The 25,185-nt window shown below is 49.5% G+C and overlaps 2 protein-coding genes across 2 annotated transcripts; both read left to right on the plus strand.

Annotated features, from left to right (window-relative positions):
* The first annotated feature begins 882 nt into the window (after window positions 1–882).
* On the plus strand, window positions 883–14,629 carry slc41a1 (solute carrier family 41 member 1). The gene is made up of 11 exons (XM_028998993.1): window positions 883–1,058; window positions 1,606–2,555; window positions 4,065–4,172; window positions 8,256–8,327; window positions 9,082–9,226; window positions 9,323–9,469; window positions 10,285–10,432; window positions 10,543–10,622; window positions 12,410–12,544; window positions 12,627–12,775; window positions 12,960–14,629. The coding sequence occupies exons 2-11, from the start codon at window positions 2,097–2,099 to the stop codon at window positions 13,143–13,145; spliced, it is 1,629 nt and encodes a 542-aa protein (XP_028854826.1). The 5' UTR covers window positions 883–1,058; window positions 1,606–2,096; the 3' UTR covers window positions 13,146–14,629.
* Window positions 14,630–16,505: 1,876 nt separating this feature from the next.
* Window positions 16,506–24,981, plus strand: nuak2 (NUAK family, SNF1-like kinase, 2). Its single transcript, XM_028999314.1, has 6 exons — window positions 16,506–16,750; window positions 19,945–20,065; window positions 20,136–20,287; window positions 21,433–21,498; window positions 22,991–23,243; window positions 23,326–24,981. Exons 1-6 carry the CDS (start codon window positions 16,586–16,588, stop codon window positions 24,345–24,347), a joined length of 1,779 nt encoding a protein of 592 aa, XP_028855147.1. The 5' UTR covers window positions 16,506–16,585; the 3' UTR covers window positions 24,348–24,981.
* Window positions 24,982–25,185: the final 204 nt, after the last annotated feature.

A 25,185-nucleotide genomic window follows, 5' to 3' on the forward strand; every position in this document is an offset into this window, starting at 1 on the left:
ACCTGACAAGTATCAGCACTCATCCGCCGCACATGACGTAGAACTAAACATAGAGCTCTTCACATAGAGCGCCTTGTGTAGAACGCCCGCATTCTGCAGTAGGGAGAGGGGACCCGGGACCCGGGGCCTTCACAGCTTGGTAGACAAAGTGCTTACACTACGTATTTTTCATTGGAAAATGATTACAGTGGAGCGGAGCAATGGTCTTCACCGGCGCTGTGCTGCAAAAAAAGCCTACTGACCTTCTGAAGGCAGTTCGTCCTGAACACACACAGCAATACAGAAACACAGAAAATGTGCAGTCAAATCATCTCTTCGACGGTGATGCATGGTGGTGTCAGATATGTTCGTGTTTCTCACATTCTCTCACATGGTTTATTCCATAAGCCCCAAATGTCACCCCCAGGGCCTCCCTTGGGCCACTGAAGTGGCTTGAAAGGACCCTGTAGGAACCAATGGGGCGGGGTTCAGTGTGCATTATGGATTATGCCTTTATTATATCAAGAGTCCCCATCGCTGATCTGTTTTGTTCCATTTATATTTACAGTATTTACCAGACGTCCTCATCCAGAGCGACTTACAATCAGTAGCGACAGTGACAGTCCCCCCCTGGAGACACAGTGTTTCGATCAGGACATAATGGTAGTAAGTGGGATTTGAACCTGGGTGTTACCCGCTAGCCCACTAGGCTACTCCCTCCCATAAATAGAATATTAGAATATTAGAATTTTTGTCTCGTGAACTGATTCATGAATGGAGTCACGTGTCCCACAACCTGATTACGGGCCCCGCGTCGGTGCCGCAGTGAGGTCGTTCCGGGGATGGAGGGGTGGGGCGGGGGGCGTGAACCCCCCCCCGCGCCGCTCACTTCCTGCCCGCGCCCGCCGCGATATAGACGCGCCTGCCCCGCGGAGCGTCAGACGGAGCGATGTGACGGCGCGGAGCGGCGGCCTTAACCCGGGGGTTACTGATTAATCCAGAGCGGGCCACCAGCCCTACTTAAACCCGCGGAGGGACCTGGCGGCGACAGACGGGACGGGACCGGGACGGGACCGGAGGTGGGTGCTGGCGGCTTTTCTCTCCGATGATGTCCGAACGCGCCGTTATAACCTTATATAGCTATTCATGTAATAATAAGAATAACACGTTTCATACTACTACTAATAACGAGTATTATTACAGGGTCTTAAGCTGCGCGTTTTTCATTATCATGATTGTCTTTTTATTATTAGAATTTATACTAAGCCGCCGGACGCGGGTTTTTTTTTTTTTTTTTTCTTACAAGCGCGCAGCTCCGCCGGAGAAATTTACGTCGTCGTCCGCTGCTGCGCGGGGGTTTGATCTGACTACCAAGTAGGGGGGATTGTTTCGGCGCTCCACTAATGAGCCGCGGCACGTAGAAATAAATCAGCCCCCGCCGAGACCCCCCGCGTCTGGTTTTACGCCCGCCTCACTCCGGTTCTCGCTCCGCGTGGTTCTGAGAGCGCACGTCCGGCCCGTTCCGGGTTCTGCTGGGTTCCACTGACCGCTGATGAGCTTTTTCTCTCTCTCTCTCTCTCTCTCTCTCTCTGTGTGTGTGTGTGTGTCTTCTCTCTTTTTTTCCAGGAGTGAGAGGACCCGTGCGTAATCGTACCTCCCCCCCCCCAACCCTCATCTCCAGACCTTTAAATACACCCCTACCCTTCCCAGGCCACGTGGTGTAAGGCGAGAACTTCCCAGGCTGCTGGACTCCGGGCGTCTCCTGTCGCCGTTCCTCTCGCAGGGAGCAGGGGGGACAGGCTGTTCTCTGCGCGTGACTCCGCCGCCCAGGGGGGGTTAGATGCGTGCTGGTTCTGCGGCCCAGAAGCAGGTGTGTTGAATGGGGAACATCATTTGTATGCTTCCGAAGTACAGGCAAGATCTCCGACACGCCTGGAGGGGGACACACCTGTCTTCCCTGTAGTGCCAGTCCGCTGGGCCGTTTGCCAGGTTAGACGGTGCGATCGGTGGGATTTTGTCGGGAGATAAAGAAGGTTCGCGAAATCCCATCCGATAAAGTAGTCAGATCTGCCTCCAGCCCGTTTCTCTCGGCCAGTAGAACATCCTTAACCTTCCGCATGGTACTTTGGTCGAAAGAACAAGACAAACTGTCCGAAATGTCCACCGGCGCGATCGAGATGAAGAAGGACTCGGTGGCACCGGCCTACCACCACTCCAACGGGTCGGTGCACCCCGTCATACTGTCGGAAAGCGGTCCCGACGTCCAGCCCGGCGCCGGAGAGTACGAGCTCAAAGAGGTGACCGCGTTCACGGACGGCGCCGAGCACGACCCCGAGCGCCCGGAGATGGTGGTCATCGACTGCCGGCCCAACGCCAAGGGCCAGCGCGAGGAGGACGCCCTCCTGGAGAACGCCAGCCAAAGCAACGAGAGCGACGACACCAGCACGGACCAAAGCCCGGTGCCGCCGGCCCCTCTGAAGGAGACGTCCTTCTCCATCGGCCTGCAGGTTCTGTTCCCGTTCCTGCTGGCCGGGTTCGGAACGGTGGCGGCGGGGATGGTCCTGGACATGGTACAGGTGAGTCTGGCCGAGTGGTGATCCGTGGTCAGGACTTGTTTACTAGTTGCCTGTTGATGGTATTTTACCACGCCGGCCCTTTAAGAGATGAGTGTAGAACGTTGAGTGTGTTAACCGGCCTGTTCTGGCCTGCTGTGGTCAGCTTGGCCGGCGGGGTGACGAGGAACGCCGCAATTACTCTCGCGGTTTAGTTGACCGCGGTGAAGTCTGTCCTGCAGTGGTGGCCAGGTCAGTCCGTCCCCTGGGGGGACGAAAAGGTGACTGGTTTATAATACTCAGATGTTTTAGAAGCCACTAGAAGCTTGGGTGTTGGGGTGGTAGTAGTCCCACTTGTGTCTTTGTGTCATTGTGTCCCTGAGCAAGACACTTAACCCTGAGTGTCTCCAGGGGGGGACTGTCCCTGTAACTACTGATTGTAAGTTGCTCTGGATAAGGGCGTCTGATAAATGCTGTAAATGTAAATGTAAGCTGCTCGATCTAGAGGGAACCGAGCCCCGAAATTAGCGCTAACGTTACCCAGAATGCATCTATGAAATCCTCCCTGTCCTGTTCCGCACGGTCACATCGTTCAAAGCTGTCTTGCTGGAAGTAAAATTCAGAAAAGTGCAGGATGCGCCACATATGCATTCCGACTCACAGGGTCACGCGGGTGTTTAATTACGGTAAAATGGTCTTGGGACGGTGTTCTGTTTCTGGCAGCCGGAAGTGTGATGCATTGTGGGAGTCCTTCCTCCCACAGGAAGCAGTGGTGGGTCGACCACATCCAGTCTGAGAGGAACCTGACCAGACGGACGCGTAGCTGTGTGCTTAGCGCTGCGCCGCCGTATGTAATTAAAAGGACGTTCACGGACGTACGTACAGAATCTTGGTTGCGATGGGGGGGGGTGAGCTGTTGGCAGGTGGGGCTGAGGGTGTCTGACCATATAAGCCACACTCTGCAGCATTACACAATCGTGTAACCAGAGTCCTCCAGCCCCCCATAACCCGTCAGACTGGGCGGTGAAGAAGGAAGCCACATCACGGCTCATATCTCCTCCAGAGTGGCGGTGGGAGGTGGACGGAGAACCCGATGGAGGAATTGGGCCCCGACTGGACCCGGGCCAGAGAGGTTTGGGGAGGTGGCCAAAGTCTTGCCATACGCAGGAGAATGTGGGTTAAGTGCGTGGGAGAGGTGCTGTTACCGGGAACTGGGCGCCGCAGGAATCCGGTCTGGCGATGCGGCCTTTCCTTTTTTATTACCTCTGTACATTTACATTTACAGCATTTACCAGACACCCTTATCCAGAGTGACTTACAATCAGTAGTGACAGGGACAGTCCCCCCCTGGAGACACTCAGAGTTAAGTGTCTTACTCAGGGACACGATGGTAGTAAGTGGGGTTTGAACCTGGGTCTTCTGGTTCATAGGCAAGTTTGTTACCCACTACGGTGCTACCACCCTGTCTGTAGAACACAGCCAAGGTCTTTCATTTCTCTCCTCACTCCTTCTCCACTCCTGTCCCCCATGCAGCACTGGCAGGTCTTCCAGGAGGTAACAGAGGTCTTCATTCTGGTGCCTGCGCTTCTGGGACTGAAGGGGAATCTTGAGATGACCCTGGCGTCCCGCCTTTCCACCGCAGTGAGTAGCTATCCTCTATTCTATCCTCAAACCGGTAGGTTTATATTTACATTTATGCCCTTTATGCTGTAAAAGTCCCCCTGGAGACACTCGGGGTTAAGTGTCTTGCTCCGGGAGACAATGGTAGTGGGTGGGGGTTTGAACCTGGGTCTTCTTTGAACCTGGGCCTTTTATTTGGGAGGGGCAGTGGTGGTCTAGCAGTTAAGGAAGCGGCCCCGTAATCAGAAGGTTGCCGGTTCGAATCCCGATCTGCCAAGGTGCCACTGATGTGCCACTGAGCAAAGCACCGTCCCCACACACTGCTCCCCGGGCGCCTGTCATGGCTGCCCACTGCTCACCAATGGTGATGGTTAAAAGCAGAGGACACATTTCACTGTGTCACCGTGTGCTGTGCTGCTGTGTATCACAAGTGACAATCACTTCACTTTCTTTACTTTCTGGTTCATAGGCGAGTGTGTTACCGACTAAGCTACTACCACCCTGTAGGTTCATCCGCTGATCCCAGACCTGCAGAGTCCCTGCAGTGAGACTAACTGTACACAAACGACCGGCCGCAGGGGTTAGAAGAATCCCCTCACAATGGAGGAGGGCAAAATGCCTTCTGCTATTAAGGTGTAAACTAATGGATTGGACCGGGGAAGTCAGGTGGAAAAAAAGGTCATGTGACCAGGCTGCCCACCTGACACTCCAGACCTGCCCTGTAGAAGCCCCCACTGGAGCTTGCAGACCAGCTCTAATTATTAGCAGATTAAGACCACTGTAACAAGCAGAAAGGGCTTATCGTTAAAAGCACCAAAAAAAAAAAAAAAAGAGTGCTAATCTGTTTCTCAGGGCTGGTCACATGACCACATTTTCCATGGCTGTGCAGCTCTGACCTGTCTGATGTTTACAGACTACACAACATGCACAACTGCCCTACTCATCATAGCCGATGAGCCCCAGACTCGTCTCTGTACTCTACTCGCAGCCCCTACCTTCACTGCACAACGCATGTAATAAACACAGATACTGGCGGGGTGACCCTTACCCTATGCTCGACCCGTATCTCTGCACCGACCCAGGGTGATGTCAGGCGTTCGTTTCTGACGCGCCCTCCCATCCAGAGTCGCTATCGACCATGAGGCCAGCGCACCGCCGAGCAGCTGCCGTGACCGCTGTGTCAGGGTCACCATGCAAATAGTGGCAGTTCGCAATGACCCCTCCTACTAGGAACCCAGTGTACTCGCTAGTACCTACTAGTAGGTCAGTCTGACAGGTTAGTCCGTACACTTGCGGTACACACTTACTTCACACACTCACAGTGCGAGCCCACTGTACGTACGCAATGAACACACTCGGTATAACCACTAACAATCGCATGTATTTCTTATTTAGTCCATTTGAAGATCCCTCCAGCTTCAGCCTTTATGGTGCCTTGTGGTTTATGGTGCCTCCTGATGCAGCTCAATGTCAGGAGCCAGGATCTAGAATAGCTCAGTGAGTGACAGATTAGACTTGGGTGGCTGGGACTGAGTGGTTATGGTAAAATGCCTGGGTACGTGTTGAGTGCAGCAATGGCCCAGGTGAGATAGTATCACAGAACCCAGAGTCTTGTGATCATCACCCGAGTAATCAGGGACCAATCGGTGTTTAGCTTTGTATGTTAATAAAAGAATTTTATAGTCGATGCGAAGTGTAACAGGTAACCAATGCAGTGAAGACAGAATTGGAGTAACATGCTCAAATTTTCATGGCATTTTACCATTCATATATAGGTAGAAGCTTCTAGATTCCTTCTGCCTGCTTTAGGACCATGTTTTTGGAGTTCAAAGGTCCCCTATTATGAATATTTGGCTTGAGATTGTGAGATTATTTAACATTTTTACTATTTCCCTTGCCTGTTTATGGTCCTGCAGTGGCAAGAAATTATGAAATGTATAAAGCGTGCTTTGGCCATTCGGCTTCACTGTTCAGAGAGTGGCTTTTTCTTTTATTTTTTTTAAAACGTGGCTGTAATTCTGCATCACGGCTGAATTTCGGAAAGACACTTTAGCTATAGTATAAGGGGACCACTAAGACCTATATAAAAGCTAATTTTCATAAAAGGGGACCTTTATCATGAGGAAGTTGCTGTTTTTTTGTCTTTAATGTCCAGTATAGAGTAAAAGATAATTGAATGTCTTCTCTGCATCTGGCAAGAACAATATATGTCCTAATATCCTTGGGGTACTCCATATTTAATCAATGCTTTTCTATGAGGAGCACCCTAGGCCATATATCAAGAAAAGCACTATCTTTCCTCATGCATCTACATGTGGTCTCGCCTACGGGACCACGGCTCTGGACATTCAGACAGAACAGCAAAATTGGATTTTACCATCCTGGGTTAGTGATTGGTTCTTGACATTTTCCCAGGATGGTAAAATCCGCTGTCGCTGTTCTGTCTGAATGCCCAGAGCCGTGGTCCCGTAGGCGGGACCAGCTGGAAGCCGGCCAATGGCAATGCTCTTTGCACGGTCCTGATTCTACATACAAACCTTGCACATGCACCACTTTTTCCTCGCACACATACTACTTCTGCCGTGCACATATTCACATCTACATTTTTGTAGATTGAGTATGTGCGAGGTTTTCTTGATACACTTTTCCAGAACATTGTCCATTGCTATTCACAAATGTGTATCGACCGGTTAGATATGAGTTAAACCATTAAAGTGCACAGCCTCTGATTCTAACCTCTTCAGAAGAATGTGGTGGCTGACAGTGTCAAATGCAGCACTGAATAGGATGAGAATTGAAATGCAGCCATTGTCAAATGACAATAGCAGATCATTTGTCACTCTGACAAGGGTTGTGTCCGTGCTGTGGTGAGGTCTAAAACCTTACTGGAATGCATCAAGAATGTAGTTCGTCTTGCCAGGAAATTCATTTTCTATGATGTTCCCCAAATATGGGGTGGAAATTTGATATTTCACTTATATATAGGTTATAGCATTGATAACTGTCTGTTTAAGCAACATAGAGACATAGCCAATGCTTTTACATGCATTGTACACACTCACTGTACACACTCAACCACATTTCCTGCTCACTGCATACATTCACTATACACTTTCACAGATCTTCTCACACCGGGCTTCTTCAGATATACCATATATTTACATATCTAGAATAGGACGAAGTTTAAATATCCTCTCATCAGTGCTGTCTGTGCATAGAAAAGGCTCGGTGTTGAGTTAATGACTGTGGGCAGTGGGCAGGTGGGCCCGGGACCCTCCCCTGTCCAAGCGGCGCCCTGACCCATCAGGCCACTCCACATAAGTGACAGCTCTGAGAGATGAGACGAGTGTTTGGGGCAGGGCGGCTGCATGTGTCCAGTAGATCAAGGCCTCTTTTGTTCGCTGCATTGACCAGCGTTTTGTTCCCTCTGATCCGTCGGTCCAAAGGCACCAGAGATCTCTTATATATTCAGGGTTTCCTCAGTCAGCCGCAATATTCAGCTCATGAAGCGCTGGGGTGGCTATGAGTTTTGGAATCCTGCATTATTTTTCCCCAGCTCACCATAATTTATTTTTATATTTTGTCATGTGAAAGGATGACACGCAAATCTGTGAAGCACTCCATATTTTTTATGTGGCAGTGGTGGCCTAGCAGTTAAGGAAGCGGCCCCGTAATCAGAAGGTTGCCGGTTCGAATCCTGAGGTGCCACTGAGCAAAGTACCGTCCCCACACCCTGCTCCCCCGGGCGCCTGTCATCACTCAGGGTGATGGTTAAAAGCAGAGGACACATTTCGTTGTGTCACCATGTGCTGTGCTGCAGTGTTTCACGTCACTAACAAAGGCACTGTGGATGGAGGAACGTGCCATGTGATCATTTGTCAAGTCATTTATTTTAGAAAAGCTGGCAGTTTAGGCTACAGCAAAGCCCATGAAATTCTGAAGCAAATTATCAGGCTCCTGTAACCACAAATCACATAATAAAATATAAATCACATAATAAAACATTTTTCAAATGTTAAGATGTGATGGTTACAGGTCGGGAACCCTTGGAGATCTGAAACCATGCTGAGGGACACTGGTCTCTTGTTCTCTGCTCTCTTCCAGGCTAATATTGGACATATGGACACAGCCAAGGAGATGTGGAACATGATTATGGGAAACCTGGCACTTATTCAGGTATGATACCTCTCAGTGCCATGGGACCATGGGGTCTTTAATATCCTGCCTTTATTACTATTAATAACAACTTAATAACATAAACCAAACCATGGTGAGCAGCCAATCAGGTTCAGCCTGTGCAGTGAAGGTAAAATGTTATTAATAAATGTGTTTGTCAATTGCATAATTGCACCGTCCTGAATAAAGTCTGAGGTCTGAGTGACAGTGGGGTCTTCCCAGGACATTCATTTATCAGCATGGCTTTGGCTCTGTGGTTCGGGTCATTGTCCTGTTCTGAGATGAAGTATCATTAGCCCTGAGTCTGAAGTCCAACTTTGTTCTCAACGGACCATACGCTTTATGCTCCTCCACCCGCCGCAGCTTCTGCTGCGACCAAGACGCTCAGATACAGGATTCGGGTGGCGTACGAATCAGGCAGTGGTTGAAATATTTAGTCCGATTCTCAGTCGGTTCCCAGAACAATAATCAGTGTAGGGCCGATGCTCTGTGGTCAGGTGCATCACAAAGCAATATTAATGCATCATGTGGCCTGGATTTTTCTTCATTTATGCATTATTTTTACTGGAAATGATGTGCACTATGTTAATTGCTTTAAATCATCTAAACCAGGGCTGCCCAACCCTCAATCTGGACAGGTTTATGATCCCTGACTCATCCTGATTTGACTCTGGTTTGCAGATGTTCCTCCAGGAACATGGTGTGAGGTTACAGAAGCGTTAAGAAGACTCATAACTGTTGTGTGCTCCCACAGGTTCAGGCCACAGTGGTGGGCTTCCTGGCCTCCATTGCGGCCGTCATCTTCGGCTGGATTCCCGAGGGCGAGTTCAAGCTCAACCATGCCGTGCTACTCTGCGCCAGCAGCGTCGCCACAGCATTCATCGCATCGCTGCTCCTGGGTACGGAATCCGTTGCTGTAACGTTTACACACGCTCACAGAAACACACACACACCAGCTGAAACAGACACACACTCACCCGGCCTTTTCTTTTCAGGACTCATCATGATTGGTGTGATCATTGCTTCCAGGAAGGTGGGCATCAACCCTGACAATGTGGCCACACCCATTGCTGCCAGTCTGGGTGACCTCATCACTCTGGCCCTGTTGGCGGGCATCAGCACTGGGCTGTACAAGGAGCTGGGTAAGACCCTGACCCCTGACCTTTCAAGGTGTTACTCTGCAGACCCGTTGGCTGAAATTTCGACTGGTTATGGAGTGGAATGTGCAGAACGCTGCTGAGGCGGTTGGATGTAGGGTGGATGTAGGATGGTTTAAGGATGGTAAGAGGGGGGTGCAGGGGGCCGGGGCGCTGCTGGTGATGGATTTTATTGTGCCGCAGGTTTGCAACTGTGAAATTCCCGTAAAACTCGCACTCACGCAGGGCGTGAGTTAGGGCCGCGCCACAAATGGAGTTTGACACATAATTATCAGTAACAACTGCAGTTAACAGGTTCCTAATAATAATAATAAAAATACAAATACAAAGGCTCGTTCAGGCTACAGAGGTGTAAAGGCCAAGTAACCCAGCCCCCAAAAACCCTCTGACCCTGTCCTTGTGTGACCCAAACTTAGCAACTTAGCACTGTAGTCAGCACTATTAGAGACGGTTTTAATAAGAATTCTGCGTTGCAACGTCTAAATGTGCTGATGTCTAAAACTTCAGATAAGTTACAGTTATGATTATTCTAATGAATCCCCAGCTCCTCGCGTGACAGATCGGGAGTGATTGAGAAACTCCAGGCACAATTGATCTATTGTTGCTCAGGAGATGAAAGCTTGGGGCGTAAAGCTGATTTCCAAGAATCCACAAAGCCCGTTGGTTGTCAGGAAGGAGGAGAGATAAGGAATGCAACAGAACAGACGATCTTTCGCACCAATACGGCCCTTATCAGCAGTGCAGGGCAAGTCGTGTTAATTATTAGGTGCAGTTGAATAATGAGGCGCTGCCCTCCGCAGGTTATAACGACTACGTCAACCCGCTGGTCTGCGTCTTCTTCGTGGCCCTCACTCCCATCTGGGTGCTGATCGCGCGGAAGATCCCCTCCACTAAAGAGGTCCTGTACTCGGGGTGGGAGCCCGTCATCATTGCCATGGCGATCAGCAGGTATGCACCATTAGGCCACGCCCGGGTACCACATCATCCTCATCAGACATCCCCAGACTGCACAATGAGTCCTGGGTGACCTTGCCCATGTTTTGTTTTTTTCCCCATAGCGTAGGGGGTCTCATCCTGGATAAAACCGTGTCCAACCCCAACTTTGCAGGGATGGCAGTCTTCACTCCGGTCATAAACGGTGAGGAAAAAATCTGTTTTGTCGGGAAATGGATAAAAAATACTCACATACACACCGCTCATATACGGCTGTAAATTATTAACCTGCGCGTCGCTTCAAAACGTGACATGAACTCCGGGGGAAGATGGTGAACAATCCTCATGACAAGATGAACAGAAGCAGTGAAGGCAAAGTGGGGAGACAGTTTAACAATTAAAAGATCAAGGGCCTTGAACGGGAGGATGGAGTGATGAAAAGTAGATTAAAAGGAGGAAGGGGGTTACATTAAAAACATTTTGTGTTTCACAGTGACAAATTTAGGCAAGACTGAGGTTCGCTTTAAAATTAATGGGAGGATGGAGGGTTGAGAGGTAGATTTATAAGAGTTTTATTTTTATTTATAAGTTAGAGATATAAGAGATGATTATGTTGGTTGGTGATAAAGTGTTTCACTTTAAAAATATATATATATATTTGTGAATGGGAGGATGGCGGGATGAAAAGGTGAGAAGATTGAGGAGCAGAGGTGAAAGGGAATTATATGATAATTGAGGCTATTACATACAGCCCCATTGAAGATTAAGACAACTTTGAAGTCTGAAGGTGACGAATGGATGATGAAATTAAAAGGGACGAACAATGAAAGATAAGAGTGATAAAGGAGCAGTGAGTCATGAGTTAATACTGGCAGTTAATGCTGGACTCATATAGCGGTCAAATAGCATTTCATCACTACATGTGTGTGTATGTTTAACAGGGTTTTAAAATGATGTGGCATGAATGGGAAGGAAATAAATGTTGAGAAATAAATGTTGAGAAATAAATGTCAACAAACCTTGAGAACATGACCAGAAACAATAACTGTGCGTGATAAGAAGAATTTCTGTTATTGGGCTGAACCGTAAAGATTCTCAAATTCAAATTGTATTTGTCACATACACAGTCATACACGGTATGATATGCAGTGAAATGCTTTAGCGACTGCTACAGACCACAGTATTGCAAATGTTGCAAGAATACAATGAAAACCAATATGCAAATATTGTAAACATAACCAAATATTACACTTTTATGTATGTGTAATATGTGTAACAGGTAGGGTGAAGGTGAGCAAATGAGTGAAAGTCAATGTATAAGATTAAAAAAGCCTCTGGGAACAGAACGGAATGTTTTAGGTCCAGATATGCGCTGTCCGCTCAGATGCTGCGCCGGTGGTTTTTCTCTCCTAGCCGATTTAGATCTGATTTCGCCCGTTAAATCGGGTGCAGCGAGGTGACCTCTGGCTCTGGGTCACCTGCTGGTTTGCTGAATGTGTGGAAGAGTTCTGTGTCGAGCGTGAATCAGCAGCAGAACTGCAGACTGTCAGTGTTTCCCAGCGAACTCGCTATCTTCCAATCGGCATGCCGTCTTCTTTAGGAAGAAAGGTAAATAGAGGCCTTATCACCGATATTGATCAAACGGCCAATGACTTGATAATGGCCGCTGATAGATAATGTTTATATAGTGCTTTTAAAGTGTGTGAAATGCCCCGCCTGAGAAATAGCAGTTAAGAGCGGTGGAGCCACCAATGGGGGAGCAGCTCTGCAGATCATAAATGTTCATGATCGTTTATTATGTAAGACGGTTTTATCTGCATTTTAATTAATCAATGGTCCACGGGTGGTGGTGCTGCCCCGTCAGGTATCAGCGCTGGTGAACTGTGGTCGCGGAGTTCAGTAAATCATCACCCCAGTGCTGATGGAGCAGCACCGTGTGACATGTATATGACGATAGGACAGTTTAGCTTGACCACATGCTACCTGGCGCAGGTGTGGCGGGTAACCTGGTTGCGGTTCAGGCCAGTCGCATCTCCACCTACCTGCATATGAACGGCCTGGCCATCGGCGAGCCAGACCCCGCCTCGCAGAAGTGCATCACCCCCTGCAGTACATTTTTCGGCTCAGGTGAGAGACAAGCCGCCTTTTTTTTTGTGTAGGCTAGACCTGCGGGGATCACGTGACCATGTCCATGTCCCCGCCCCCTCAGGCGTGAACTCGCGCTCGGCCCGCGTGCTGTTTCTCCTGGTGGCGCCAGGTCACCTGGTGTTCCTCTACACCATCAACTCCATGCAAGGGGGACACACCACCCTCACCTCCATCTTCATCGCATTTTACCTGGCCGCCGCCCTCCTGCAGGTAACACTTGCATTCTTCAGAAGCCACACAGTGCCTGTTATCAGTACCCACAATGCACCGGTAACACGGCCACCTTTAGAACCGAGCGGGGTTTCACACTGCACTCGAAAAACAAATTCTTTATCACTTTCCCGTTCTTATCGCTTCCCGCTTCTTATCACCTCCCCTCCCCTCTCTCCGCCAGGTCATGATCCTGCTCTACTTAGCTGATTGGATGGTGCAGTGGATGTGGGGGAGGGGCATGGACCCGGACAACTTCTCCATTCCTTACCTGACGGCGCTGGGCGACCTGCTGGGCACCGGCTTCCTGGCGCTCTGCTTCCACATCCTGTGGCTGATCGGCGACCGGGACACCGATGTGGGCGACTGACGGGCGCGTGGCCCCCGCCTCTCGCCATGCACTCGCCCTCACCACGTCCACCGTCCACCACCGCCGGGCCGAGCAGCTGCCCTGCGGCTCCTCACTCGTGATAAACACTCAGAGGGGCTCCTCATTATTCTCAATGGGGACGTCCCCTTCCTCGTGGCCAGTCACGTTGGCCGTAATGTAAAGAGTTAAACTTGAAATTTTAATGGACATAAAAAAAGAGAAAGAAATGCAAAACAAAGCAAAAGTAGAATGTTTATCACCAAGTGCTATTTGTACAGATGATCTATTTAAACCTTTAAACAGTTTTACTGCAGGAAGCGCACACACCGATTCTGATGGACCTTAACCTCGTAACCAATGGGAACATCTGGACCAGAGTGAAATAACCCGAAAATTCTCACCTCTCTTTTGTCAGAGGTGTGTGTGTGTGTGTGTATGTGTGTGTGTGAGAGACATCTGGTGTAGACCAGTAGTCCATTTCCCCTCGGTGATGTCACTTCCTCTGACTCACCGCTCCCAGCTTGTTAGCCTTTTGGTCTGATTGGTCACTCTAAAAGAAACGCCGATACTCGGCCCCGCCCACTCCCGTAGTGGGCCACGTCGTGAGACCGCGACACCACAGTCTGCCCCGATCCTCCTCTGCCGCTCCACGTCTGAACCGGTTCCCTCTAATCCTCTGTGATGAAATAATGAAACCTAACCTGCTCTCGGAAAAGCTCCTTCCGCCTAATTTTTCTAACTGTTTAAAAGTACGCTTATTGTGCTTGACAGCTGAGCATGACAAGGGCTGCACAAAGCCGCGCGTGGTCTGCTGCATGACCCCTGACCTCCCTTCCGCCGTCTCTCCCGCTGTCTGTTGCGACTGGCTGTTAAAAGTGCTGCACGAGACTGTCTGGGGGGGGGGGGAGGAAATCAAGCAAATGAATAAGAAGCCCAGCGTTCATGCGCTCGCCTCGTTTATCCGCTGCTGATGAACTCGTTTAAATGCACCCGGGCACCCAGGCGCCCCGTAACGTAGGTAGAAACGCTAACCAGCGCCTCCGGCCCGGGCCGGAGCCGGCGTGGCTCCGCGGGGCTGCCGTGAAAGGCGCCGGGGCCACCAGCCTGGAGGGCTGGGTTACCGTGAGATTACTGTACTGTAGCACTGGCGCTCTGCAGGGTCCAGTCCGCTCGGAAACTAACCCGTCTTTAGTGGCTGTGAATAATTTTTTTGGGGGGGCGGGGGGGGTTGCGGTTTTTTTTTTATTTATTTTAAGATCCGTACAAAGCCAACCTGTATATACTATATATATATATATATATATCCATATTTATTCTATAAATAATTTGTCTATTTGTAATTTTATTTTGTTGTCTGTATTGTTCCTTGTTTTGCGTTGGGCCAGTAGAGATACTTTATTGCCACTTCTTAATACTTATTTTGTTAAGAAAAAAAAAAAAAAAGTGTAAAATTGACCCTAACAGACATATCATTCTGTGGTGCCTAAAAGCTGAAGATCTCATCTCACACTGAAGCTGCTCTGTGAACCGGAGTAGAGCGATGCCTTAACACAAGCAGCTGCATGAGCGAAACGTGAACGTACATACTAGTATTTCCTCTTTCTGATATCTTTATCCTGAGATAATTTCAGCCTTCTGATTAAACTGTGCTCTGGTAAGGCATGGCCTGATTCATGATTCTGCTCTAATGGGGATTCAACACTGGTACTTGTAAATTTGCTGGAAAAATAAAGATTTCGTTTCATATTTTGAGCAAAACAAACTGTGTGCCTGTCATCTGTTCTGTCAGTGAATGAGGTGCATGCGTGTGTGTCCATACACTCTCATGCCAGGTACAGTGTGATAAGTGACTATAATCCCACATGAAGGCCATCAGCAGATGCAGGATTTGGGACGGAGGAAGATAAAGATGATGAAGATTTGAGATAATGACACATGACACCCCGGGAAGCCGGCCAGGGGTGACAATGGGATCTCACTGTTCGAGCCACAGAGGAGAGGAAGACACTGCAGCGATGTCCTCATCAGCTCAGTGGCACCGAACAGAATGGGCCCTCTGTGCTCTGATCCAGAGGTAGACAGATGTTCATGATAACAAAGAGAAGAGCTCCGCCCCCCTTCCCCGTCTGGCCTCCATCCCCCGCTCCTTCGCTTTCGTGGCCGCATCCAATGCGACATAAAGCAGTCCATGTGCGCGACGGGGAGGAAAAGCACGTCGTTTACTTAAACAGGGCGGCGTGTCGTTGTTGTTTTCCACCGGTAGGGGTCAGTATTGCGTCACCTCTCGCCTTCAACATGCAACCGGACTCGTTTCGGAGATTCAGCGTCAATACTTTTATTGTCAGTACTGTACAACAGTATACGGTGTCTAGAAATAGTGTTTCACACAGACATCCCCCTGCAAATACCTATTATTTCTATTATATTTAGAAATATATATTTTTATATATACATATATAAAAAAGCTATAAAGCTATAAAACGTTTCCATTATACTCCGGACTGTATTTATTGTACTTTAAATGTAAGCTTCCCTGCGCTTTAGTAGGGTTCGTGATGGTGCGTCACTTAGCTGGCGGTCTCTGCTGCTCGTAATAATAAGGATAAAATTGAAAACGCCGATGGTTAACATTCGATTCCGATGTTCTTTTGCCGTGGCGGCGCGTGAAATGTGCATTTTTAAAGCGGAGGCTGACATCTGGTGGGGCGAGAAAAGCACTGCCGATGGAATTAATACACTTTTAATACACTTTTAAAGCTGTTCGCAAACATGGAATAAACTGGAAAAGGAGCCCTGCACGCTGTTCTGTCAAAGTGGAAAGTGTTACCCAAATTCAGCAATTGTTGTGATGCGTTCCCAATGATTTTATGGCAAAAAAAAACATTTAGTAGAGTGGTTCAGCAAACCATCTTAATTCCTAAGGCGCACAGAAAACATTATTTAGGCGCAGGTGCAAAATGGGACGTCGCCAGCGAAATGCGGGGGGGGGGGATCCTACGAAAATAAAATGACACCTTCGATAAAAGCCGCGGTCTGAATGCGAAATGCACGATGCGCTCTCTCCTTCCGTACAATGTGGAACATTATGTGGCGTGTAACAAAGAAAGGTCGAAGTGTGCCACGACCGTGTTCCCCGTAGACGGCGGAGACGGGCTCCTTGTGGAAACTAATAGGAAATAGAACACTCGAAAGTGTTAATTCACTTAATCGTTCGTGTTAGGCCAGTTTACAATACGCGTTCGGTCGCCTGTTTGTTTGTTCGCATCTTCAAAAGCAAAGTTTGCCGAAACCGCTGTGATCCAATCAGAAGACTGAAAGACGTCACGTGGTTTCCCGCCGGCCCAATCATCGCTCTCTTCGAGCTTTTGGCCCCGCCCCGCCCGAGCACCGCGTCCGACTCTCTGCCCGGCCGGAGCGGCGAAGTCGCGGGACGGAGAGACATGGAGGCGCTTCCAGCCGCCGACGGCGCGGCTCCGCTGAGGCGGCAGGCGGTGAAGCGGCACCACCACAAACACAACCTGAAGCACCGGTACGAGTTCCTGCAGACGCTGGGGAAGGGGACGTACGGGAAGGTGAAGAAGGCGGTGGAGCGGTCCGGCAGGGTGGTGAGTCCGGGACACCTTACTTTGTTATTCACCATTCATCGTTTGTATTTTTATTTTTTATTGCGATCACCCCACGGTGTAGATACGGTGTTGTAAAAATGTTTACTTATGAATATTCACATTTCACTTTTACAACATTTACCAGGCGCACTTATCCAGAGCGACTTACAATCAGTAGTCACAGGGACAGTCCAGCCCTGGAGACATTCAGGGTTAAGTGTCCTGCTCAGGACACCATGGTAGTAAGCGGGGTTTGAACCTGGGTCTTCTGGTTAACAGACGGGTGTTTTACCCACTAGGCTACTACCACCCCATAATAATAAATAATTCTATGAAATCCCGCATTGCCCCAGTCCATCCGTCCTGACCCGTCCTCCCGTGAAAGAGTGAGGCTCAGGCGAATAACACATGTTCAACATCGATCATTTCGGTTACCAAAGTGAATTTTGTGCTTGGTGTCCTAGGTAGTTCTGTGGTAGAGGCATGTCGACATGAGGTAAAGTCAGGTTTTCAAGCACCGACACGTCCATCAGTTATCATTCAGCGTCGTTCGCTGCCGAATAGAAATCCCTTCCTCATGGAGAATGTGCGCGCCCGTATTTACGTACAATTCTACAGGGTGGGCCATTTATATGGTTGGTGACATTGAACACATTTTATAAGAAACTTGAAATAACTCATGAAAGAATAAAGTTACGTTAAAACCAAGCACACCATTGTTTTTCTTGTGAAATTACCAATAAATTTGATGTCACATGACCCTCTTCCTATTGAAAAAACAAAAGTTGGATCCAAGATGACCGACTTCAAAATGGCCAATATGGTCACCACCACCATCTTGAAAAGTTTGCCCCCCTCACATATACTAATGTGCCACAAATAGGACATTAATGTCACCAACCATTCCCATTTTATTAAGGTGGATCCATATAAATGGCCCACCCTGTACATCCGTGGGCATTTATTTTCTGGGGGGTGGCGTATGTCGAACACGTGCCGCAGGTGGGTTCCGTGTGTTTGCGTCTGATGACGATGACGATGGTGATGTGTATTGAAAGTTGTGTGCGTTCTGGCCTGCATGTTGAGGCCTGCGCTCAGACTGGGCGTGTTATCTACATTCCGCAGACGGACTGGGAGCTTGCTGGACCAAACCAACCCACCCAACACACACTTCCCAGCATTCATAGCGGGCCCCGGCCAACAATACCGGAGCCCAGCGTTACGTAAGATGAGTGTGATGGGAACAGCTGCTCCCTTGTCGCTCACTCACAATAACAGGTTGGCGGGGTGGAAAATTGCTCTACGCGCCTCTGCTGTTTCCCCGTGGCGGGGATTCCCTGCGCCAGTGCTGAGCCACCTGTCGGGTAAACGGGCCGAATTCCAGTTAGCGACTTCACGTTCCCCTCCCCGCCGGACGGGAAGAAGGAAGAGTCTCATCCGGTAAAGTGAAACCCTGGGTCTTGTCTGGAATTCACCGAAACGGGGGTTAAGTCGAAGGCGTTAGGTTGCGCGAGGAAACGAGACAAGACGGGAGCACGACCCAGCCGTAAAATGCAATAAAGAGGATAAACAACGTAGGACTGGCAGCCGTGTTCTGTTTTATTATCATCAGAATGGTATAAAGGGTAAAATGGTTGTGTTTTAAAATCCTTTCTGCCGCATGTGTGTTGTAATGGGGTGGTTTCTGCCCTTTCGATTAGGTAAATATTCAGCTGTTGGACGGTTCGCCCGCGGGGACCAGTCCAAAGTTCAGGGCCGGACTGTGGACGGTGGGCCAGTCGGAGACGGGAAATGTTGGGTTTTGTCTTCCGTTAGTTACATGCAGTGAAAAGAAGTGTGTGTGTGTGTGTGTGTGTGTGTGTGTGTGTGTGTGTGTGTGTTTGTTTAAGACCTCAGGGCTCCCCATTTTAAGACTGACCCCAGCCCCCCACCCCAAATGCCCTCTGACGCACACACAGATTTGAGGAATGTTGAGCATGTGGCTATCATCACAATGAGCGCACACACACACACACACACACACACACACACACAGTGTGAATTTGAATGTGTTAGAATAATTAGACGTGATCAGGAACATTCTCGTCTCAGCCTGACGCCCGGAATTCATTTCGCCTTCTGAAACCACCTCCTCGCCGACAGAGTGGAATCTGAAACCCGCTCCCTCATCATAACTCAACCGCGTCTCTGTATTTAACAAGTCCGTATTTATAGCATCCGTATCACGGAACACGCAGGCTTCCAAAGCGCCGCACGGGCACCGAAGGTTCATGGACAAGAGCAGGGCAAACATGTCAATAAAAAAAATTAAAAAGTAGCATAACAACAACAATTATTTCTTATAAAGCCCATAATCACATACAGTACGTCTCAATGGGCTTTGTCGGGCCCTACAGTTGACACCCAACACGCTTGACCCTTCTGCACACAAGGAAAAACTCTAGGGGAGAAGAAAGAAAGGAAGAAGCGTTGGGAAGGAGTGATAGAGAGAGGGACGCCCTTCCAGGGTAGAGTGAGCCTGCAGTTGGTGTCAGTGCGGGGCTGGTGATGGTTTGTCCAATACATAATAGTCATAATACCCCAAAGCAAATAAATAAATAAAATAAGAAAATGCAAGGACTGACAGCTGTAATGTTAAACATGTTGGAATGTGATACCTGCAGTGACCTTAAATATTGAAATTCAATGCAAAACCGCCCTGGAATGAATAATTATGTAACTTTTATGTGTAGAGTTTTACTGGGTGAACTCGTTCATTGCTGTCATTCTGACATGGCTCCGGGAACCAGTGATGTAACATAACCGTCGCATTAACGCAACTGTTATACTAACACAATTACACAATGAACCAAGTCGGATCCCTCCCGGCAAGTGCTTGGGTCGGGTGTTGGGTGTTAAATGTAAACCCTGGGCGTGTGGAAACCGGAGCTCGGGTGTGTAAAATGGAGGCCGGTCGGTGAATTGATGCTCCTGCATGAGCACGCTGAACGAAGGAGGATCTGCCTACGGTTTTCTTACGCGGCCCACGGAACATGCGTCACGCACACACAAAGCGGCAGCATTCAGTTCTCACACACACACACACACACACACACACACTCCGTCCCCCACCTGAAGCAGTGGCATCGTTCTCAACTCTCACGTCACGCACACGGGCCCTGATTTGTCTTTCTTTGTTCCTTTTTAAAATGCAGGTGGCGATAAAGTCCATACGGAAGGAGAAGGTGAAGGACGAGCAGGACCTGGTCCACATTCGGCGCGAGATTGAGATCATGTCTTCGCTCTCGCACCCTTACATCATCACTATATATGAAGGTGTGTGCTGCTGGTGGGAGCGGGTGGCGGGCGCCGCGTGTCCTGACGCCACTTCCTGTGTGCGTTTCAGTGTTCGAGAACAAAGACAAGATCGTCATTGTGATGGAGTACGCCAGCCAGGGCGACCTGTACGACTACATCAGCGCGCGGCACAGGCTCGGCGAGGGCGAGGCACGGCACTTCTTCCGGCAGATCGTCTCGGCGGTTCTCTACTGCCACCAGGTAGGAACCCCCGGCGTCAGCAGGAACCCAGACCCTTCCTATTAAACAACACGACATCATGAGATGTTGCCAGTCTGAACACAATTTGAACTGGCAACATTCAATATATATATTGAAACACACACACACGTATATAACCAGTCAGTCTCATTATATACACAGACACACACACACACACATATCCAGTCAGTCTCATTTTTATATATATATGATGAGACTGACTGTTTTTATATATATATATATATATATATATGTGTGTGTGTGTGTGTGTGTGTGTAATGAGACTGACTGATTATATGTGTGTGTGTGTATAATGAGACTGACTGATTATATGTGTGTGTGTGTATGTATATATATGTGTGTGTGTATGTATATATAATGAGACTGACTGGATGAGGTCAGTAGTGTTATAACTATAGGATTCTCTCTTTTGTGCAGTTGCTCAGCCTCTTAGTTTCAGGTGGTTCATTTGGTACGACTGGAAAGTCCCCATCAGATGAGAAAAGTGCAAAATAAGTAATATCAGTAATATGAACGATAACTGTGATAAATATACTGCACACTTATAATAATTTATTCCATTCAACACTGTTATCAAGACTAATTATGAACCAAGGCAGGAATGTAAACCTTCAAGCAGCATCGCACTGGCTCCCTTTCTGTTATATAACTCTGGATCCGGTGCCAGACGGCTGCTTTTGTGTCTGTGGGATGATGGCGCAGAGTTGAAAGGCCGTCTGTTACCCCCCCACGCGCCCCTTCCCTCTAATGAGGCTGTAGGAATCCAGCGTGCGTCGCCCTCGCTCGGTTCCACCGGACCACTGATGCTGGTTCGTGGTTCTGAGTGGAAACCACGTGAATTGGCCACAGCGTCCTGCCCCGTTAACCCGGTGTTTCATTTCGAGCTGTGACTGAGAGGAGCAGCAGCAAGCGGCATTTTTAGATCTGGGTGGGCTCAGTGCAGGACCTCCTGCCGCGAGGAGGACAATGGGGCATAACTGGTATTCTAGAACGTTCTGGCCTGTCTTTGTTACATGGGAGCTACGATTCGGGGGGAAAAGTCATTATATAACTTAACACACAAACATGAATGTAAAATTAGAACACTTTCATAACTTCCGTAACAATGACCTCTTGTTCCGCAGAACGGTATCGTGCACCGTGATCTGAAGCTGGAGAACATCCTGCTCGACGCCAACGGCAATGTGAAGGTGAGGAGGACCGCACACACACCCACACACACTTGCGGGTAAATTTACGGTCACACCTCATTCAGCATTCTAGGCCCAGAATCTGGTATTCGGCTAAATCATGATGTAAATAGTGTCATGTTACAAAGATTAAATATTAATAATTTCTGATGAGAATCTTATAATTACCGTGAGTCAAATAAGTAGGTCATTACAAATTATGCAATTAGTTGATCGCTAAACTAGGGGGCAGTGGTGGCCTAGCGGTTAAGGAAGCGGCCCCGTAATCAGAAGGCTGCTTGTTCAAATCCCGATCCGCCAAGGTGCCACTGAGGTCCCCACACACTGCTCACCAAGGGTGATTGGTTAAATGCAGAGGACAAACTGCACTGTGTGCACCGTGGTGCTGTGCATCACAAGTAGGGCTGCAACAACGAATCGATTGAATCGATAAAAATCGATTACTAAAAGAGTTGGCAACGAATTTCCTAATCGATTCGTTATGTCGCGCGACGCAGAGACGGGAGCACCACGGCAATGATCCAGCACCTGAAACGCGTATTTGATGAGGAGGAAGGGAGTTCAGCAGCAGGAAAAGTCGCTACAGAATCCTACTTTTGTTCCGTTTTGAAGTGAGGAACGTAATGTCCCTGGTGCTGGTGTTTAACTCGCCGCGGAGGAGAACTAGACGGGGACCTACAGCGCCACCTACAGGTGTGGAGGGGGGATGAAACAGCGTTCGGACTGTTCTCTGCGTCTCCGCGTGGACGACTCGCCTATTGTGTCCCTGAGCAAGACACTTAACCCTAAGTTGCTCCAGGGGGACTGTCCCTGTAACTACTGATTGTAAGTCGCTCTGAATAAGGGCGTCTGATAAATGCTGTAAATGTAAATGTTTACCCGTCATCCAGCTTGACAGGCATGACAAGTTAGCGTTAGCTTGTTAATAACAGTAGTAAAGCAGGGGTGCTATAGTTACTTTGCATTAAAAGACTAAAGACATGTTTTTATTCACTAGCCTTTTTCGGACCATTCATTATTCAATCTGTTGTCAACGTGTTTGTGCACTTTCTAAAGATTTTGGTTCTGTTTTTTAATAAAGGGTTGGAAATGAATGCTTTTCTTTTTTTTTCTTTTTTTTTTTATCAGATTCTACGACTAATCAAAAACTAATCGACAGAGTAATCGATCATTAAAATAATCGTTAGTTGCAGCCCTAATCACAAGTGACAATCGCTTCACTTTATTAAACAATGGAGACAACAGAAAGTTTTGTAAAGAGCCTCAACCAGGGAGTGACCAGGAGATGATCTGGTCCGTTTATTTGTCTGGGTTTAAATGTAAATCTAATTGATCGTTAATTACTCTCGTTCTCATTAGTTCAGTCAGGACAAAACTCAATTTTGTTAACTACATTAATTCATTTTAATCGGTTAAATATTTAACATTTTTATTTTGACAGCCCAGATAAAGATGTGTGACGTATGGACTGATGGAGATTTTTTTTGCACAGATTGCAGACTTTGGCCTGTCCAACCTGTACCGCGGTGACGAGTACCTGCAGACGTTCTGCGGCAGTCCTCTATACGCCTCGCCGGAGATCGTGAACGGACGGCCCTACAGAGGGCCCGAGGTGGACAGCTGGTCCCTGGGGGTCCTTCTCTACACCCTGGTGCATGGGGCCATGCCGTTTGATGGGCAGGACCACAAGAATCTGGTCCGGCAGATCACCACGGGGGAGTACCGTAAACCCACCCACCCGTCTGGTGAGACAGAGTAGCTGTTTGGGGTTTTGCAGCCATGTCGCTGTGACGTCCCTTATTCGTGACGCTTGTCTCTCCTCATTAGACGCGTGCGGACTGATCCGCTGGATGCTGATGGTGAATCCTGATCGGCGCGCGACGCTGGAGGAGATCGCGGGCCACTGGTGGCTGAACTGGGGCTACCAGCGCCCCCTGCTGGCCGAGGGGACCGAGAAGGGCTCGTCGCAGGCAGGGGTCACGACCGCAACGGCCACGCTGCCTCAGAACGGAGGCATGCGCATCGCCGATTGGCTGCGGCGCACGTCACGCCCCCTGCTGCAGAGTGGCTCGAAGGTGCGCTGCCTGCTCCGTGCCCACGCGTTCATTGGCGCTGCGGGTGGGGGGGACGTGTCACGGCAGCGCTCCATCAGACGGTCCCGCAAGGAGAACAACGTGTCCCAGGGCGTCCAGGATGGCGGCACGCGGCCCGAGCGGGGCATCCTGAAGAAACGGGCCAGCCTGCGGCAGAAGCCTCCGAGCGAGGGCCAGAGAGAGGGCGGGGCTTCCGGCCAGAGGGCGGTCCTGAGCCCAGTTTTCCCCGCCCCCTCACCCAACCCTGCGCCCGCTCAGCCTCGCAAGGGCATCCTTAAGAAACCGCTGGACAGGGAGTCGGGCTACTGCTCCTCGTCCTCGTCCTCGCCGGGCGGCGGCGGCGACTCGGCCCGGACGCCGGTGCCCACACCGTGTCCCTCGGCCCCTCCCCGCCGCAAGGGCATCCTCAAACAGCAGGGCAAGTTCTCCTCGGCCGGGCCGGAATTCGGCTCCCTAGACCAGCTGGCCGCCTGCCTGCCGCAGGGCCCCGCCCGAGCGAGGCCGGCCGACGCGGTGAGCGAGGACAGCATCCTCTCCTCCGAGTCGTTCGACCGGCTCGACCTGCCCGCGAGGGACACCATGAGGGCGTGCGTCTCCGCCGACAACCTGCTGGACCTGCAGGAGCGGGGGCGTGGCACCCGCGGGCTGCAGCGGGCGGGAGGCGGAGCCGCCGACAGCGCCTTCTCCATCAGCGACTGTGAGAACGTGACTGAGGCCTACAGACTGTCCCTCTGCCCTGCAGAAGTCCAGTCCTGAGGACTGGACTCTTCAGACTGACGCGGGTTCGATCTGCACGTGGGCTGCAGATATTATTGTTCATTTTTTTTGGTGGCAGTTCGGGGCTGATGGATGCCAAAGATTAAGGTGCCCTTTAAAGCGCAATGTCCCCACCCGCAGCGTTGGGGACAGTTTACAGCCTGCAGTGCCTTATGAGTGACATCTGCAAACCTTTCACTGGTCAGGGTTCTGCGCCAAGACTTGTTAATATCATTTGGAAATGAGGTTTGTGGGTTCGGGTTCACATCTGGGGGGCATTTGAATATTAAATGATCCAAGCTGCTGGTGTGCCTGGGTCAACTGGGAGAGAAGAAAATTCTATTGTTCTTTACTTTTACCGCAGAGCAGACGCCCTGTTCGAGGTTTCTTTTTTTTTTTTATTCATCAATTGAGCCATTTTGCCACGTTTTAAAACTGGAAGTCTTCGTTTTTAGGACATTTTTCACGAGGCAACGACATCAACGTTTTTTTAAAAGCTCTGTTAGTGCAGGTCTGAATGCTCATGGTGACTACTTACTGCAGCTCCTCCAACTCAGGTGTCCTGAACGTCGGCCGCGGCAACGACTACTGGTCGCCTGATCTGATGTCCAATAAAAATGTGACTCAAACCAGGGACGGTGGGCTGGAGTGTCATTTTGTGTCACGGGTGGCGTGGTGATGTGTGTGTCTTTCTTCAGGTCGTTTTAGAGGAAGCTCGGCTTCGTTCATCACATTTTATTGGTCGCGAGCGGTGAACTGAACACAATGACCTGCGGCGCTGTTTAAAAGGTCAGCTGGGCGGAGCCACGTTGTTCCCACGGCCACCACGACTGTCCCC

Source organism: Denticeps clupeoides, chromosome 12, assembly GCF_900700375.1.
Source record: "Denticeps clupeoides chromosome 12, fDenClu1.1, whole genome shotgun sequence".
In the NCBI taxonomy this organism is placed as follows: domain Eukaryota; kingdom Metazoa; phylum Chordata; class Actinopteri; order Clupeiformes; family Denticipitidae; genus Denticeps; species Denticeps clupeoides.